The sequence below is a fragment of the Piliocolobus tephrosceles genome, chromosome X (assembly GCF_002776525.5).
Source record: "Piliocolobus tephrosceles isolate RC106 chromosome X, ASM277652v3, whole genome shotgun sequence".
NCBI classification, from domain to species: Eukaryota; Metazoa; Chordata; class Mammalia; order Primates; family Cercopithecidae; genus Piliocolobus; species Piliocolobus tephrosceles.
In genome coordinates, this window is record NC_045455.1 from 64,610,934 (window position 1) to 64,629,072 (window position 18,139).

Here is an 18,139-nt window from a genome sequence, read left to right on the forward strand (position 1 = left end):
TTCTTTCTTTAGACAGAGTCTCACTCTGTCACCCAAGCTGGAGTGCAGTGGTGCGATCTTGGCTCACTGCAATCTCTGCCTCCTGGGTTCAAGCGATTCTACAGCCTCAGCCTCCCGAGTAGCTGGGATTACAGGCATGCACCACCACACCTGGCTAATTTTTGTTATTTTTAGTAGCCAACACGGTTTTACCATGTCGGCCAGGCTGGTCTCGAACTCCCAATCTCAGGTGATCCGCCTGCCTCAGCTTCCCAAAGTGCTAGGATTACAGGCATGAGCCACCATGCCCAGCCTCCAATTAATAGTTTTTAAGAAAGTTTTCCCAATTCAGTTATTAGAAAGCCATGTTTAAATGGGAGACTATCAATTGATGATTTTTTAGCTGTATTTCTTAATACTTATTGTGTCTTGTAACTTCTCCTAGATGTAAGTGTGTCAGTCAGCTTTTCAGCTAGCTGAAGCCTCCCTAGGTCCTCCTTTACTTTAGCACAAAATTTGGTGGTGGTTTGTCATTGGTAAACCGGCACCTACTGAGGACCTGACATGTTGAAGGTACTGAGCAGATTCATACTGAACTTCTGTGGGAGGAATTTACTACCACACTTAAGATCTGATTATAATACTCTTGAACTCATAACACAGTCCTATGGCATGGACCTTGAGGACACTGTAACAGGTGGTCTCAAGAACAACTGTATTTTTAAAATAACCATCGTAAAACGAGTAAGGTAATGAACAATGGTGGCTCAAGGATTTTTTGTTTTCTATAAATTAAGTTTATGACAACCAGCAAAAGACTTGCCATTACACCTTATACACAGACATTGAAGATTAGGTTGTTTCTATGGGTTGATATTATATCCATACCTGTTATTTTGTATTAAAGATGTGTTAAACCAGAAGAAAAAAGGGTAGTTGTGATAGTATTTAGGAAAATCCTAAAAAGAAAAAAAATTTTTTTAAGTAAAATTGATGCCAAGAACTAATCATTCCAAAGAAATTAAAGTTTCTTCCTTTATTCCTGTATATATTTATCAAATAATTATAACCATTCAATATGTAGCGTTCTGCATCCTATAACAATACACTGAAGACACAAAGGAGGAAGCTTAAGAAAATGCTATTGCTTTCTCTTGCTGTTTCTATCTAAATTTTCAAGGAATACTATATTTTCCATGATAGATATTTAAATGCTGATATTTGAATCTGCTTTAGATAGTGCTAAACAGAATCTACTAAGGACTGATGCTTATATATACCCAAGTATTTTGTAGTGAATTCTTACAATTTTTTCTGTTGCCTCAGCATTCCTTTTAAATATAAATTGCACTTTCTGATACCAGAAGCAGGGCTCAGTCACCCTTGACAGTTTCCAGTTCACCTCCTCCCGGCTTCTCAATGTGACTGATCCCAATAGCTGCCTTATACAACCTTCTGCTGGTGACTACTTCATTATGGGACAGCGAGATATAACCACCCCACAGACCCCCATACTCTCCATGGACCATGTGGATATATCAGTAACCACCTCTCAGTCACAGCATGACTCCATGGAACTCATGACTGCTTGCATTAAACCCACCGATTAGAGCTCCCCGCAGGAAACCTGCTCAGGTGACACCTTACTTCCCAATAAAGGCTTCCACTCTCAGGTCCCTCCCTCTTTCTCGCTCTTGCTGCCCACCCATCAGTTGAGCACAGGTCTCCTGCATGGCTCCGCCTTGGAGTTAGCCCTGTGAGGTGTGCTGCCCTCTTCTCTTTAGAATTAACAAAAAACTGCTTCGGTTATTTCATGTGTTGTATTGTGCTGCCTTCTCTGTGTTTCACCTAACTAAGTCACCCAAACCTAACTCTCTTTCCAGTCAGTGCTCCCAGCTACTCAGGAGGTGAGGTGGGAGGATTGCTTGAGCCCAGGAGGTGAAGCCACAATTAGCTATGGTCACGCCACTGCCTGGGTGACAGAATGAGACTCTGTCTCAATTTTTAATATTAAAAATGATGCAAAATAAAATGTAATCACTGCTATGCAGTAAAACATACCTTTGGTTTTTTAGCATCTTGCCTTTTATTTTTTTTTTGTATTTATTTTGTATTTTTTGGATTTGTGAATTAATACATGTAAATTTAGAAACATTTAGAAAATGTACAATTTAGAAAAAACAAATGAACAAAAATGATTCAAATTACATATGTTCTTTTAAAAAATTTGTTATAGATCTGATTTATTGTTTTTCTCCCCCTTCCTCTATGGGATGACATTTATCATCTCCCTTGTTGGGAACTGTAGTAAAGGAAACCTTAAATAAAACCATTCAAAAGTTCAGACAAGAACAATGGCAGAGGCCATTTCTTGATTACTCACCGAAGAGGAAACTTGCACTTTCACATCATCATACAGAGGTGGACAGTTGAACACATCAATTATTACCCTGTCTGTTTCAGTGTCATGAAATACCTGTGAATGAATGAACACATGGAATTCAGAACTATAAACCTAGCTAATAACAACAATGAAGTTCCTTTTCACTTATCCAGACTTCCTATATTTATCAAGTACTTTTGGTCTCACAGACCAGTCGCTACATGTATAAATAATTATTAATAATCTTTTCTAGTTGCAACACTGTTGTTTATATGTATGTGTGTGTGTGTGTGTGTGTGTGTGTGTGTGTATATATATATATATTTTTTTTTTTGAGACAGTCTTACTGTCACCCAGGCTGGAGTGCAGTGGTGTGATCTCAGCTCACTTCAACCTCTGTCTCCCAGGTTCAAGTGATTCTCATGCCTCATCCTCCTGAGTAGCTGGGACTATAGGCGCATGCCACCACACCCAGCTAGTTTTTGTACTTTTAGTAGAGATGGGGTTTTGCTATATTGGCCAGGCTGATCCCAAACTCCAGGCCTCAAGTGATCTGCCCACCTGGGCCTCCAAAGTGCTGGGATTACAGGGGTGAGCCACTACGCCTGGCCTGTTGTTTATGATTTTTAAAGGCCAATGTATTTGAGGGTTACCGTGAGGCACTTTTCAAAAGTGTCTCACTTTCCAGAAGTATTGAATTTTCTATTAGACTTTAATCAGTTAAATATTATTATTTAATGTGTGTCATTTGATTTTCATACATTAGGGCCTCTTTTGAGAATATGTTAAGAAGCTCAATTTTAAAGCTACCCTCGACATTCAAAAAACAATGCTTAACTCTGGCTTTTATTTACTAAATTTAAAAAATAACAACGGGGGTCTGTAACACTTAGGGGGGTGCGGTCCCCCTGATCGTCATGTTTTATTAGAACTCATGTGTTTGTCAATGGGATCTTTGGACTTGACCATTACAGGCTGCAGATGGAGGAGTGACCAAAGATAGTTCAAGTTTTGGAATGAATGACTTTGAAGATATACTATTTCTTTGACTCACTCTCATGTAAAGAATGGCACCCACAGTAAGAAAGGTCTATGCTAGGCCCTGTGAAAAACACAAAAGGAGGTGCAGACTCTTTTGGTCCCTTCAGGGAGCTGGATACATAAGAAACAATCGTAGAATGGTATGTAACTCTCAATCTGTATGATGAAGACTGCGTGTGCTCTCATGCACCACTGAGGGCTAGTTAACAGGAAGTGCAGAAAATTTCATTGAGGAGGCAGAAATTGAATTGGGCATGAAACGGTTTAGATAAATGAATAAGAGCTCTGAAAATAGAATCTAGTCCATACAGATGGAAAAAGACCAGCAATAACGCAAAGTAGAAGTTAGAAAAACAACAAAAAAGGTCAGGCAGTGTGGCTCATGCCTATAATCCCAGCACTTTGTGAGGCTGAGGTGGAAGGGTTGCTTGAGCTCAAGAGTTTGAGACCACCCTGGGTAACATAGCAAGATCCAGCTTCTACAAAAAATTTTAAAAAATTGGGAGATTGCTTGAGCTCAGGAAGTTGAGGCTGCAGGGAGCCATGATCACGCCACTGCGCTACAGCCTCGGACAGAATGGGACCCTGACTCAAGGAAAGAAAAAGAAAGTAAGGAAGGAAAGAAATAACCAACTAACTAACTAAATAACTTAGAGTTGTGTTCCAAGAGCCAAAGGGGATGACCCAGTTTATTTGGAATGGAGTCTGCTGGTCAAGCTACTGATAAAAATAAACTCAGGTATGTTAGGGGTATTACATCTTAAGAGCTCAAGAACCAAGGAAATAAGAGTGAGGCTGCTGAAGAATATCGTGGGGTATTTCCTATGTAACAAAGAGGCCTGATAATTATCACATATAACATTTATTTAGTGATTTATAGTTTACAAAGCAACTTCATACATATTATCTAATTTAATTCCCGTAATACTTGAGGTGTGATATTTCTTTTACAGGTAAGGATGTTGAGCCAAAGGTGTTAACTGGCTCTGACCATGGGCATGCAGTGTATCTTCTGCTCTACATACTTTTCACAATGAGAGCAACATTTCAGTACGCATATTTCAGGATTCTATACATTGCATTCTATAAGGAGCAAGAAAAGGTAAGGAGACCATTGTAGAAATCTAGGCATGAGCAAATGAGGTTCCGGACAGTTAGTGGCAGTGAGAACAGAAAGGAAGGCGAGCATAGAAAAATTTCAAAGGCATCATCAACAGGGATTGATGCCTAACTGGATTTAGGGAGCCAAGGCAAAGAGAATCAAAGCCCAAGGCCTGAGTGGGAGAATGCTGGTGCCATTTGCAGAAGCAGATAAAGCTCCTTGATAATTCAGACTGGCTACTGCATTTCAGTTGGAGTGGAAACTGTTCATGTTGCAGCTCTTGCATCTACAACTCAGTGGGCGACTATAAATATCTCTTCAGTAAATGAACAAATAATAGTTTAAGTAAGGGACCAAGAATAAAGCATTTGCTAAGAACAGGAAGCCAAGGATAAGGCCTGGGTGAATGCCCTCAGTTGGGAGAGGCCAAAAAATGTGGGTGCAGTGCAGAGAGTGAGGGAATAGGATTAGTAACAAAAGAATTTGAGACAAAGGCCTGGGTAGGAATTCTAAAAGTTTATGGTTATTAGACCCATGAAGGAAGCTTTCTTATTGTTTCAGAAAAGGTATATAGTTTTAGGCATTTCTTCATTATAGCAAAACATTGACTACCAGGTCCCTTTTGCTTTGGATAAAGAGATTCCTCCCCAATTCATTCCTCCTTGCATTGTTCCTCATAGGGTCATCCCCACAGAACCTCTGACTTAGAACAATCACTTGGGACACTGCTAAGTCTATAGATTCCTGGCCCCCATTCCAGATTTCCTGAATCTTACTTTAGGGTACAACCTGAGAATGTAAATCTTTACAAGCTTCTCGGTGGTTTTCATGCACACTAACATTTTAGAATCAATGCTATATAATAAAAGATAAAATGACCGAGAAGAAGAGAATATGGCTAAAAATGACCAGATATGTAAATTAAAATCCTTAATACATTCCTGGGAACATGCTCAGCATTTGTGGAAAAGTGAAAGGCAAAGCAACACTGAACAGAAATACATTCTGGAAAGTACCCTAAAAAACTGTTTTGAACAAACAGGTTAATTTACCTCTGGTTTGCATTCAAATCCAGTGACACCACAATGGTAACCAGAAAGCATCATGAAATCTCTTTATGGTAAGTGATAGTATAGGGAGGTCAACATTGCTGGTTTGACATTCAGCCTTAAACATCAGATTTTTTCAATTCACACGTTTTCTCTTACCCGACAATTGTTTAAGGAAGTACAGGAAAAGACGATCTTTTTCTTCATTACTATTTGGACTTTTAGATCATATCCATCGCCTGTTCCAACACCTAAATGAAATTAAAAAGTTAGGCTGGTTAGCACAAAGATCAAAATGGCTTGCCAATTAACATCATAGATTAAAAAGAGAAAAAATTAGCTGGGCACGGTGGCTCATGCCTGTAATCCTAACACTTTGGGAGGCTAGGCAGGTGGATCATTTGAGGTCAGGAGTTCGAGACCAGCCTGATCAACATGGTGAAACTCTGTCTCTACTAAAAATACACAAAATTAGCCCAGTGTGGTGGCACATGCCTGTAGTCCCAGCTACTTGGGAGGCTGAGGCAGGAGAATCGCTTGAACCTGGGAGGTGGAGGTTGAAGTGAGTTGAGATCGCACCACTGCACTCCAGCCTGGACCACAGAGTGAGACTTAGAGCAAGACTCTGTCTCATATATATATATATATATATATGTATATACACATATATATGTGTGTATATACATATATATGTGTGTGTGTGTGTGTGTGTATATATATTAGGGAAGGTGACTTGACACGTTTCTTGCTAATATCTTGCTTTCTTCAAACTTCTAATCATAATGATTCTTAATAAGAAATACTGTGGTCTAAATTACTTTGGCCCTACTTTAAGTCTAGTTCCTGATGCAATCTCTATAAAAACACAGGTTATATCAAATTCCCATGGTATTCTGTATATATTTACAGACAAAGGCTCTTTTGCCCTTTTTTTTTTTCAAGTCAAATGACCTACTCACTTCCTTAGCATTTCCTCAAAGACTGTTTCTCAGGCTCCAATTAATTTTTTATTGCTTTCCTCTCAACTCTACATTATTTTTAATTTAAATATGCACAAAACTGAAAGTAGAGAATTAAATATTCTAATAAATGAGTGTATTAATTATTCTTGATTGATTATCTCCTATGCTGTTTGTCTTCTTTTCATTTAATTTTGTTTTCACTAACACCATGATATTCGTCATTAGAAATCACAGTTTCTTGCCTCAGTTCCCTCTTTCCCATTCCAGGTGCAGAACTTCTCTCTATTGATGTCCATCAGAAATCAGTGACATGTAGAACAAAACTCAGGAGGCTAAAAATACTAGGCTGTCTGTGTGGACACCAGCACCCCGGCACCATGGCACCTATAACGCCCAGCACTGGCACCACCTCAGGTCCACATGCTGGCTGTTATAAGAGGTTTGCTTTAGGGGTTCAGATGCATCGCCACCTTGCTACCTCTCTGGCAGTGGGAGTGGTGAGACCCCATCCCCTCCACACAGACACATCCTGCTTTCCCACCTCTACTGAGTGTAAGCTGTGCAGGGGAAGCAAGGTTGGTGATGGAGAAATGGACATGGAAATGGAGGCCAATTTCTCTCTGCACTTTCCTTCTCAAGTCCCAGAGGTGTACATCTGACCAATTTCCCTGCCTCCCTGGGCAACAGTGCATCCCAGCTTTATCTCTCTGCTTACATTCTGGAAGCAGGCAAATCGCTCTCATGACGTTTATATGGATTTTTACAACTGGTAATACTCGGTAATAGCCAGGGGGGTGAAAGATACCTCCATAGAGCCCCACTTTCTCCCAACCCTTTCCATTTCCATGTAGATTCAGGCAGGGAGGACCTAAGTGCTCCTCTTAGGAGGCTTATCTTGACCCCCAGCACTGTGGCTGGGAGTGAGAGCCACAAGGTATGGGAGTGGCTGGGAGTGAGAGGGTAACAGATGGAGGACAGAGGGGAAATGAGAGAGCCCAGGGGGATGAGAAAAAAATATGCCTCTGAAAGAAGGTGAGAAAATGATATGATATGGAAACACCTCCGCCAAGACAAACTCTGAACTAGAGGTGGTTATGAGAAATAACCAGTCTTGAAGTCACAGGGGTCCTCCTCCTCCCTCATCAGAAGCTCACTCTGCCCTGAAAAGTCCACCCTGGGTTGCGAACAGAGAAGCAAAGAGAACAGGAGAGATGGGAAGGTGATGAAGTCCCCCAAATTGGTGATGGAAAAGAAAAAGTGAAGAACATCTAAGGGCTGGCAATCAATGGGCAATTAAGAAGGAATTTATGCATGAGGATATGTAAAAAGACAGGTATGACTTAGGATCATCTGTATATATAACTATGACCAAAACCCTCCCAGAGTGGGAACCTTGGCCCTCCTGCCCAATTCTTCAATTTTACATAAACACTTACCACGAATCGAATAAATAACGAATCTTTTTATAAACAGTGTCTTTCTTGGAGGGAGATTCCAGTTGTAGCTATGTTTCACTTGTGCAAAATATCCAACATATCTATTCTGAAAAGCAACAGAAGCCTTACTTTAAGTGGAGATGAAAAGTCTAAAACCCCTGACCTCAAGTGGTCTGCCCACCTTGGCCTCCCAAAGTGCTGGGATCACAAGTGTGAGCCACCAGCCTGGCCAACTTTTGAGTTCTGAACCAGTTGATTCAGTACCAAAGGTCTTCAACCCCTTGAAGATAGATTCAAGGACAGCCGTTGTGAACAGCTTGCCCTAGGGAAAGGACAAAGCTAAGGGAATTCCGGGGCTTCCTTGTGAAAACAGAATTGGGGAAATGGAAAGTGAAGAAATTCTAGCTATCAGGAACAAAAGAAGAATGACAGGAAACCTGCTTCTGAGGTATGGAGGTATTCCCCCTTGAGTTTTCACATATACCATTCTCTCATGCCCAGGAACCTGCTCTTCACTAAACCACAAACCTTCCTCTAACTCAGTCACAACTAAGCTTCTATCTGCACACTGCTAATGCTGTAACTGTTTTGTTGTTGGTTCTGATTAGTTGCCCTCTCAACCATAAGCAGCCTGTCAACAAGACCCGGCTCCATCCTTGTTACTTCCCCATAGCACTTAATTCAGTATTTTCCCCCCAAGGTAGATAGTTGTGAGGCAGCATCCCTCAAAATGTCTAGTAATATAATGGCATCCAGTAAATGTCCCCTTAATTATTTACTGCCTCTAACCTTTATGCAATTAAAAAAAGAAAGAAAGAAAAGAAAAAATAAGGATGCTGACTTTAGACTTTTCATCTCCACTTAAAGTAAGGCTTCTGTTGCTTTTCAGAATAGATATGTTGGATATTTTGCACAAGTGAAACATAGCTACAACTGGAATCTCCCTCCAAGAAAGACACTGTTTATAAAAAGATTCGTTATTTATTCGATTCGTGGTAAGTGTTTATGTAAAATTGAAGAATTGGGCAGGAGGGCCAAGGTTCCCACTCTGGGAGGGTTTTGGTCATAGTTATATATACAGATGATCCTAAGTCATACCTGTCTTTTTACATATCCTCATGCATAAATTCCTTCCTAATTGCCCATTGATTGCCAGCCCTTAGATGTTCTTCACTTTTTCTTTTCCATCACCAATTTGGGGGACTTCATCACCTTCCCATCTCTCCTGTTCTCTTTGCTTCTCTGTTCGCAACCCAGGGTGGACTTTTCAGGGCAGAGTGAGCTTCTGATGAGGGAGGAGGAGGACCCCTGTGACTTCAAGACTGGTTATTTCTCATAACCACCTCTAGTTCAGAGTTTGTCTTGGCGGAGGTGTTTCCATATCATATCATTTTCTCACCTTCTTTCAGAGGCATATTTTTTTCTCATCCCCCTGGGCTCTCTCATTTCCCCTCTGTCCTCCATCTGTTACCCTCTCACTCCCAGCCACTCCCATACCTTGTGGTTCTCACTCCCAGCCACAGTGCTGGGGGTCAAGATAAGCCTCCTAAGAGGAGCACTTAGGTCCTCCCTGCCTGAATCTACATGGAAATGGAAAGGGTTGGGAGAAAGTGGGGCTCTATGGAGGTATCTTTCACCCCCCTGGCTATTACCGAGTATTACCAGTTGTAAAAATCCATATAAACGTCATGAGAGCGATTTGCCTGCTTCCAGAATGTAAGCAGAGAGATAAAGCTGGGATGCACTGTTGCCCAGGGAGGCAGGGAAATTGGTCAGATGTACACCTCTGGGACTTGAGAAGGAAAGTGCAGAGAGAAATTGGCCTCCATTTCCTGGCCAACAGGGTGAAACCCTGTCTCTACCAAAACTACAAAAAGTAGCCATGCGTGGTGGTGGGCACCTGTAATCCCAGCTACTCGGGAGTATGAGGCAGGAGAATTGCTTGAACTCAGGAGTTGGAGGTTGCAGTGAGCTGAGATTGCACCACTGCACTTCAGTTAGGGTGACAGACTGAGATTCTGTCTCCAAAAAAAAAAAAAAAGGTTCATGGACTCTTCCATACCGATTGAGAACTGTTCATAGAACACAAACTGCCATACTTTCCTTTAGAAACGGCCAGTCATGAGGAAGGCTCATGAAAGTTCTTAACTTAGGAGTAGATGTAGTCAGTAGAATGGCCCACAATGCAGGATCAGAATGTGATGGTATTTGAGAATCACCACCAGACACAGAGGGCACTCTGTCCTGAGGTCTTGCCAACACAGCTCTCAAACATGCAGCTGAGACCCTGTGTTGCCCTGTCAGTGAATCAGAAGAGATTCAGTTGCAGCCTTTGGTGTGCTAGTTCTGGACTAAAGTTTGAGATGCTACGCATGACTACAGAAGAGGTGTGGATGCGGAGATGTGTGGGGAGAGTTGTTGGGGGAGCTCCATCTAACATCTCCTTGGCTCCTGCCACCAGATTCTCCACCTTCCCCTAAAGGCTGTAACCTGCCAGGGCCCTCAAGCTGCTTTTGCTACCATGCTTCTTTCTCCTGCAACTTAAAACAACATGGACTGGTAGTAGAAATTAATATAACCAACCCATAGGAGGCACTCACTACAAACAAAGAAGATATTATGAGGAAAGGGTGGAAAGATGGGTAAGCCATGGGCCTTGCCTTTAAAGAGGATACAGAAGTTACCACTTCAAATAGCTAGAGAATAGTGCAAAGTGATGTAGTCCCTAAGAGAAACACAAAGGGCTTTAAGAACTGAAAAAGCAAGAGACTACTTGAGGCTGGGAAGGGAAAATGACTCTAGGAAAGGGGCATGACCAATGGCACGAGGAAATCAAGTGTCCATGGGCTGGGAAACAGCACACAGTCTAAATGTGTTAGAGTGTGGGATGTGTGCATGCACAGAGTGGAAGAAAAGGTTGGAAAAGTCAAACTGTGGATCCTGAGTGCCAGGTTGAAACATTTAGTTTATTGCTATTGGCAGTGGGGACATATTCTGGATTTTGAGCATGGAAATGGCATGATTAGGGCTGCACTTCAGTAAATCCACACATTCCTTTTAGTTTAGGGTCTATGACTGTTCTTTGTTTGGTTTTGTTTTTGGCTTGGGAGTGGGAGAAAAGTATCAGTGGATAAGGCTGAGTTCTTTTGCCCAAACTAAACAGGGTCAGTAGTTACAGCGTTCTTCTAACAGGGCCAAGAGCACTTACTCAGTTCCCACCACCTAAAGAAAAACTCATTTACAGCCACATCCAAATCCAGTTAAGAATTCCCAACCCACTCTCATTTCGGTTTGAGGGGCAATATAGAAAAGGCAATATAAATGAGAAGCTGTGCACAGCATGGGCTTCAGAGTCTGACATCTAGATTTCAGTCCTTGGTGCAAAAGTCAATTTAGTTAATTTCTCTGAACCTCAATTTTCTAATTTATAAGATGAGAATCATAGTAGTGCCTACTCATAGAGTTACTGAGAATATTAAATGAGATAGTGAATGTAAAACTCTTAGAATGGTTCAGCAGAGTCTAGAATGTTGTAAATGCTATAGGATAAACATTCTGGTTTCTGCAGTAAACAAATTACAAGTAATAAAAAATGGCAAGAAATCTATGAAGTAAAAGAGACTTAGGAGACATAGCAACCAAATGAAATGCGTGGATGTTGTTTGAATTCTCACTGAAACAAACTAAATTTTCAAAGATTTTAAGACAATTTTGGAAACAAACATGGACTAGAAATTTGATATTAAGGATTTTTAAGGTGTAATATTTTAGATATGATAAAAGGTATTACGAGTTTTTGTTGTTGTTTTAAGAGTACTTAGATGTCATACTAAAATACTTGTGGGATAAAATGATCTGACGACTGAAATTTCCTTCCTTCCAAATAATCCACGTTTAGGGAAAGCAAGAGTGGAGAGTGAGGTTGGGGGTGTGCGTAGAGTGGGAAAAGTGTGGATGAAACGTGGCTGATTGCAGGCTGAAGTGATTGTTGCAGTGAAGTGATGACGATACGGAGATATACTGTATGATTCTCTGGACTTTTGTATATAATTAAAATTTTCCATAACAAAATTATTTTTAAAAAAATAGAGTAACTGTATGTTTCATATAGGTGTTATGGGTTTTCAGTGAGACATGTAAAAGTGCGGTACTGTCTGGTGTATATAAAAGGGTTTTTGAAAAGTTTATTTCCCCTTTTCTTTCTCTTTTAAAATACACCTCCCCCACAACACACACACACACACACACACACACACACACACACACACACACACAGGGGAGTCACCCAAAAACAGTCTTTGTGATGTTCTGCAAGGGTTGAATTGCCCTAGTAAGGATTTGTGGAAGACTTAGATCTTTTTTACATTGAAATCAAAGGCTGGTGATTTTAGATAAACTTCAGGGTCCTGGAGCCTTAGGTATTGGACCTTCCTGCTTTGGGAAAATAATCAACTCCTGAGCTCCATAAACAATAACCAGTATAGAATAGAAAGCAGGATGCTCCGAGGAAAAGCCACACCCCCCAATGTGTGGGTGGCACCTGAAGCATGACCCTCAGCCTCAGGGAGGGATCAAGACCTGTCGCAGGGCGCCCAAATGCTGCTGCCTGATCACCAAAGGAGAAGAGTCTAAAATGAAACCAAGTAACAGGTGACAATCTTAACCCACTCCCCTATAGAAGCTCCCCTTCTTAAAAAGAAAACTTACCTGAGAAGGAGTCTCTACTCCCTGATATTTAGTGCCACTGGTTTTATTTGTTCGCCGTTCTCCAAAATAGTACAAGCTTTCCTACAAAAAAGGAACCATGGTTCATCTGTACTCTTTCCTTTTCTATATTAGGTACTCTTAGTCTTTCTAAAACCACCTTCTTTCCTCAAGTCAGTGATTCTTTTTTTTTTTTTTTTTTTTTTTATGGAGTCTTGCTCTGTCACCCACACTGGAGTGTAGTGGCAGAATCTCACCTCACTGTAACCTCTGCCTCTTGGGTTCAATCTTGCCTCTGAGGCAGGATTATCCTGCCTCAGCCTCCTGAGTAGCTGAGACTACAGGCATGTACCACCACAAATGGCTAATTTTTTGTATTTTTAGTAGAGATGGGGGCTTTGCCATGTTGGCCAGGCTGGTCTCGAACTCCTGACTCAAGAGATCCGCCTGCCTTAGCCTCCCAAAGTGCTGAGATTACAGGCATGAGCCAACGCACCCAGCCGCAGTGGTCTTTTGGCAAAGGCTACCCAAATTACCAAAATTAACAAAGTCACATCAAAGACTTGTCTCATTCAAGGTTTCGTAAAGACATAAAATTTTAGAGCTGGAAAGACCTTAGAAATCATCTGGTCCAACCCTTTTTTCCATCTTACAAATGAGAAGACCGAGACCAAAAGAAAACTACACAATCTGCCATGGAGATGCTGCAGCCAGTTAGAGGCAGCACAGACCTGGAATACAAGTCTCTGGTTCTCAGTCTAGGGCTCTATATCAGTGGCTTTCAAACTTTTCATTTTTTAAGTTGCAATCCACATTAATAAACCTAGGAAATGTACAGACACGCACACACCGATACTTAAACCTTTTGATATTTTCTATTCTGCTCTATTCCATTTTATTTATTTTTATTTTTAGTTTTTTTTTTTTTTAAGATGGAGTTTCGCTCTTGTTGCTCAGGCTGGAGTGCTGTGGCCCGATCTCAGCTCACCATAACCTCTGCCTCCTGGGTTCAAGCGATTCTTCTGCCTCAGCCTCCCGAGTAGCTGGGATTACAGGCATGCGCCACAATGCCCAGCTAATTTTGTATTTTTAGTAGACACGGGGTTTCTCCATGTTGGCCAGGCCGGTCTCAAACTCCCGACCTTGGGTGATCCATCCACCTTGGCCTCCCAAAGTGCTGGGATTACAGGTGTGAGCCACCACGCCTGGCCAATTCCATTTTATTTTTAAGAGATGTTAGTCACAACCCAGCAACTTTATTTTACAACTCACTGATAAATCATGATCCATAGCTTGAAAAACACCATCCTAGAACATCCATTTTCAAAATCTGTGTGTCTCAAATTAGAAAAACCAAAGGTGGTGGAATTAGAGTGCTGGGCATTGTGCATAACCACCACTTCTTCCCTAGACTGTAGGCCAAACAACTCGAGCGGAGCTGCTGGAAATCGTAGCATCTCACCAAGAAAATGGCAGAAGAAAAAATGACGGAGAACACTGCTTTAGGTGGAAACAGCCCACCTTGTCTTATCAGAAATTTCTAGAGGTCACAGATTCTACATGTGTTGACTAAGCAGAGATAGTTACATGCAGGAGAGGCTTTGAGTTGTGAAATCTTGCTTTTTATCTACCTAAGCATTGTGAGGATGGTCAAGACCCTTTGGAGGATTTATCTAATTCAGCTTGATACTATTCTCATGAGGAAGGAAGAAGTCATGGTATTGGCAGGAGTAAGAGCAGGGCCAGATGAGGTGAGGGAACTACTGTGATTACTGAATGTTTTTTGTATCTGTGTAACATGGCTTTACTCCCCTCACCTTAATCCTGCCCCATCAGGTCTTGTCTTTATTTAAAATGTTGATATTGTATACCTCATAATTTTTTGCATTAATTTTTATTTTTTAAATATTGCATTAAAAGTCATTTATTTTAATTATTGCAATTTTTAGCATTCTCTTAAATTTTGCGTCTCACTGACCTCACTCTACTGCTGGCCCAAAGAGATTCTTAAGCCAGCTACTAACTAATGCATGTTAGACAAGGAAGTATCAAAAACAGACCTTTTAACAACTGCTTCTCCAATTACAATTTCACTGAGCACCATGACTAAAATAATCATCTTAACATCCTACCAGTGATGTTTCAGAACTAGCAAACTCAGTTTTCATAAGACAAAGTCTGTGGTAACATCTTTCATACCTCTGCAGTTAAAAATATTTCAGTGGCAATCAGGCAGGCACAAACCATAGTTCCAGTTCTTCCTAGAAAAGAAAAGAAGTTAGTTAAAGGCACATGCTTGGTGTAAAAATACACTCAGAAATATTCAACGAGTTCATTTTAAGTTGATTTTCTTTCTTTTCTTGGGGGGACAGTGTCTCGCTGTGTCACCCAGGCTGCAGTGCAGTGGCGCGATCTCAGCTCACTGCAATCTCTGTCCCACAGGTGGAAAATAAATTACATTTACGGTAAAAATATTTCTCACTACCTCTCCACGAAAGAACAAGATGAGATTTTTACTAAATCTATTCGAAAGCAATAATTCATTTGGCTAATAGTAAAAAAGAAAAATTCCCAACTCATTTAGTAACACTAATATAGCTGGTTCTAAAACTGCATAAATACAGTAGATGATTACTTTATACCAGTCTCACATATAAATGTAGATACAAAAATATATATATTGTTTCAAAGTGAATTCAGCAATGTAGAAGCACCATGTATCAATACCAAGTGCCATTCCTCTTAAGAATGCAAGATGGCATTTTTTTCCAAGATGGCAGATTACAGGCTTTTAGCATGCCTGGCCATTTGGAAATAGCAAGATAGTATATAAAGATCAACTCTGTAAGCTTTAATTCAAGAAAGAAAACGACAACTCCCTGGAATTATGAAGGACACTCCAGATCCTTGGGAGGACAATGCAGGCAAACAGGTCTTGTGACAACATTCGACTGACAAAAGTGAATGAAGCCTCAGTATGTGAGAGGCAGACAGCATCCCTCTTTCCACTGGGGATCCAAGCAACCCGGACTGAGAAAGAGTGTCCGGAGCCATGAGGCCCGGAATTAGCCGACCTCTGTTGCCTGATCTCTGCAAAAGCGGAGACAAGATGGCACATTTCCGGGTTCTTTATTATAAATTGTTCCCGCGCGCCCCCAAGGCTTTTACCGCGCGCGCCTAAACTTTTCCGGCACGCACCAAGCTTTCCCGGGCGCGCGCAAACATTTTCGCGCCCAGGAAGATATGCAGCCTACGGCGCAGGCGCGTAGGGAAAAATTACAAACCCACGGCGCATGTGCAATTGTAATTTGAGAGAACCCAGCGCCCCCCCCCCCCCCCCCTAACCGCCCTGGCCCAACCTCTTCCCCTGCCAGCCTATATAAGGCATTGCACCGCCACCATTAAACGAGACTTGCTCAGGCTATTTGTCTTGTCTCTATTTCTCGTGTTTTCTTCTCTCCTCCATTCCCACTCCCCCTTCCAGGGTCCGTTCGACTGTCCTGCAGGTCGGGACAGAAGAGCACTGTTTCTCCCAAGTCCTGGAACTAATTTCACGAGAGACTTGGAGACTTTGTGAGGGAAAGACACAAGGAAAAGCTGCAGGCATTTTCCCAAACCTGGACTGAGAGCAGGACAACACTGGGGAATCTTCCCCATCTGGCTCCACCCATCTTCTCCCTCCCAACCCTACCTAACCCCCGTTCCGCTAGGGCTTAGGTGGGAGCTCAGATTAATGTGTTCTCTAGGAATCAGCTCATTGCCTAAGGCAACAGAGAGTTCCTCCCAATAAACAAGAATCAAGTATATAGCCAGCACCACCGACCACAGCCAGCTCTTACCCATTGGCGCCATCTACTGGCTTCTAAGTCAAACCACACACCCAATATAAAACCTGCTGATAAAAGTGCATATAGAAGCAACGCTGAAAGACCTACCTAGCATTGCTCTATAGTCACATCACCTAGGAAGGAAGGAAAGAGAAAGAAGAAAATAATAATAATAATAATAATAATACAGGAAAGAAAAGAAAAAGAAAAAATCCTACCCACATAAAAACAATTACAAAAATTAGAAGTGCTAGCATCTCCAGATGAGAAGAAGCAGTGCAAGAATTCTGGCACCATGAAAAACCTGCATGTAGTGACACCACCAAAGGATCACACTAGCTCTCTGGCAATGCTTTCTACCAAAATGAAAACTCGGAAATGACAATAAAGAATTCAAAGCATGGGTTCCAAGGAAGCTCAATGAGATTCAAGGTTGAAATCACCAAAAGAAACTTCTAAATCAATTCAGCAAATGAAGGAAGAGATAAACATCTTAAAAATAAATCAGTCAGAACTTCTGGAAATAAAAAAAAACTCACTTAAGGATTTCAAAATACAATGGAAAGATTTATCAATAGACTGGCCCAAGTAGAGGACATAATCTCAGAGCTTGAAGACTGGTCTTTTGAACTAATGCAGTCAGACAAAAATAAAGAAAAAATATTTTTAAAAAGTGAAGAAAGTCTTTGAGAAATATGAGATTATGTGAAGTGATCAAACCTACAAATTACTGGCATTCCCTAGAGAGAAGGAGAAAAAGAAAACAACCTGGAAAACATATTTGATGCAATGATTCAAGAAAATTTCCTGAATCTTGCTAGAAAGGTAGACATCCAGATACAGTAAAGCCAGAGAACACCTGCAAGATACTATAAAAAACATTACCAAGGCATATACCAGACTGTCCAAGGTCAACATTAAAGAAAAAATCCTAAGGCCAGATCACATAAAAAAGGAATCCAATCAGGGTAACAGCAGACTTCTCAGCAGAAACCTTAAAAATCAGGAGAGACTGGAAAGGTCTATTTTCAGAATTCTTAAAGAAAATAAATTATAATCAAGAGTTTCTTATCCTGCCAAACTAAGCTTCATGAGTGAAGGACAAATAAAGATTCTTTTTCCAGAGAAGCAAGTGCCATGAGAATTCATTAAAACTAGACCAGTCCTACAAGAGATCCTTAAGGGAGTTCTAAACAGGGAAATGAAAGAATGATACCTGCTGTCATAAAAGCACACTTAAGTACATACCTCACAGACCCTATAAAACAGCAATACTACAGAAAGTATAAAGCAACCAGCTAACAATGTCATGATATGGTCAAAAGCTCACATGTCAATATTAACCTTGAATGTAAATAGTCTAAACACACCACTTAAAAGTCACAGAGTGGAAAGTTGGATAAAAAAACAAAACTCATCCGTCTGCTGTCTTCAAGACACCATCTCACATGTAACACCACCAACAGGTTCAAAGTAAAGGGTTGGAGAAAGATCTCTCACACAAACAAAACACCAAAAAGAGCAGGGATCACTATTCCCAAAACAGATAAAACAGGCTTTAAACCAGCAATAGTAAAAAAGGACAAAGAAGGGCATTACATAATGATAAGGGGTTCAATTCAACAATAGCTATCCTAAATATATATGCACCTAACA

The 18,139-nt window shown here is 41.0% G+C and overlaps 1 protein-coding gene across 1 annotated transcript in view; it reads right to left on the reverse strand.

The window, feature by feature from the left end:
- The window catches only part of LOC111521058 (phosphatidylinositol 3,4,5-trisphosphate 3-phosphatase TPTE2-like), a 17,255-nt gene extending 1,490 nt beyond the window's left edge, over nucleotides 1-15,765 (reverse strand). Inside the window, exons 1-7 of the mRNA XM_026454204.1 lie at nucleotides 15,731-15,765; nucleotides 14,856-14,917; nucleotides 12,660-12,740; nucleotides 7,953-8,058; nucleotides 5,714-5,805; nucleotides 2,363-2,455; nucleotides 868-938 (exon numbers count right to left, since the gene is read on the reverse strand). Of these exons, the coding sequence (XP_026309989.1) occupies nucleotides 868-938; nucleotides 2,363-2,455; nucleotides 5,714-5,805; nucleotides 7,953-8,058; nucleotides 12,660-12,740; nucleotides 14,856-14,903 (491 nt within the window). The 5' untranslated portion in view covers nucleotides 14,904-14,917; nucleotides 15,731-15,765. The remainder of the gene's footprint in view (nucleotides 1-867; nucleotides 939-2,362; nucleotides 2,456-5,713; nucleotides 5,806-7,952; nucleotides 8,059-12,659; nucleotides 12,741-14,855; nucleotides 14,918-15,730) is intronic.
- Between the last annotated feature and the right edge of the window lie 2,374 nt (nucleotides 15,766-18,139).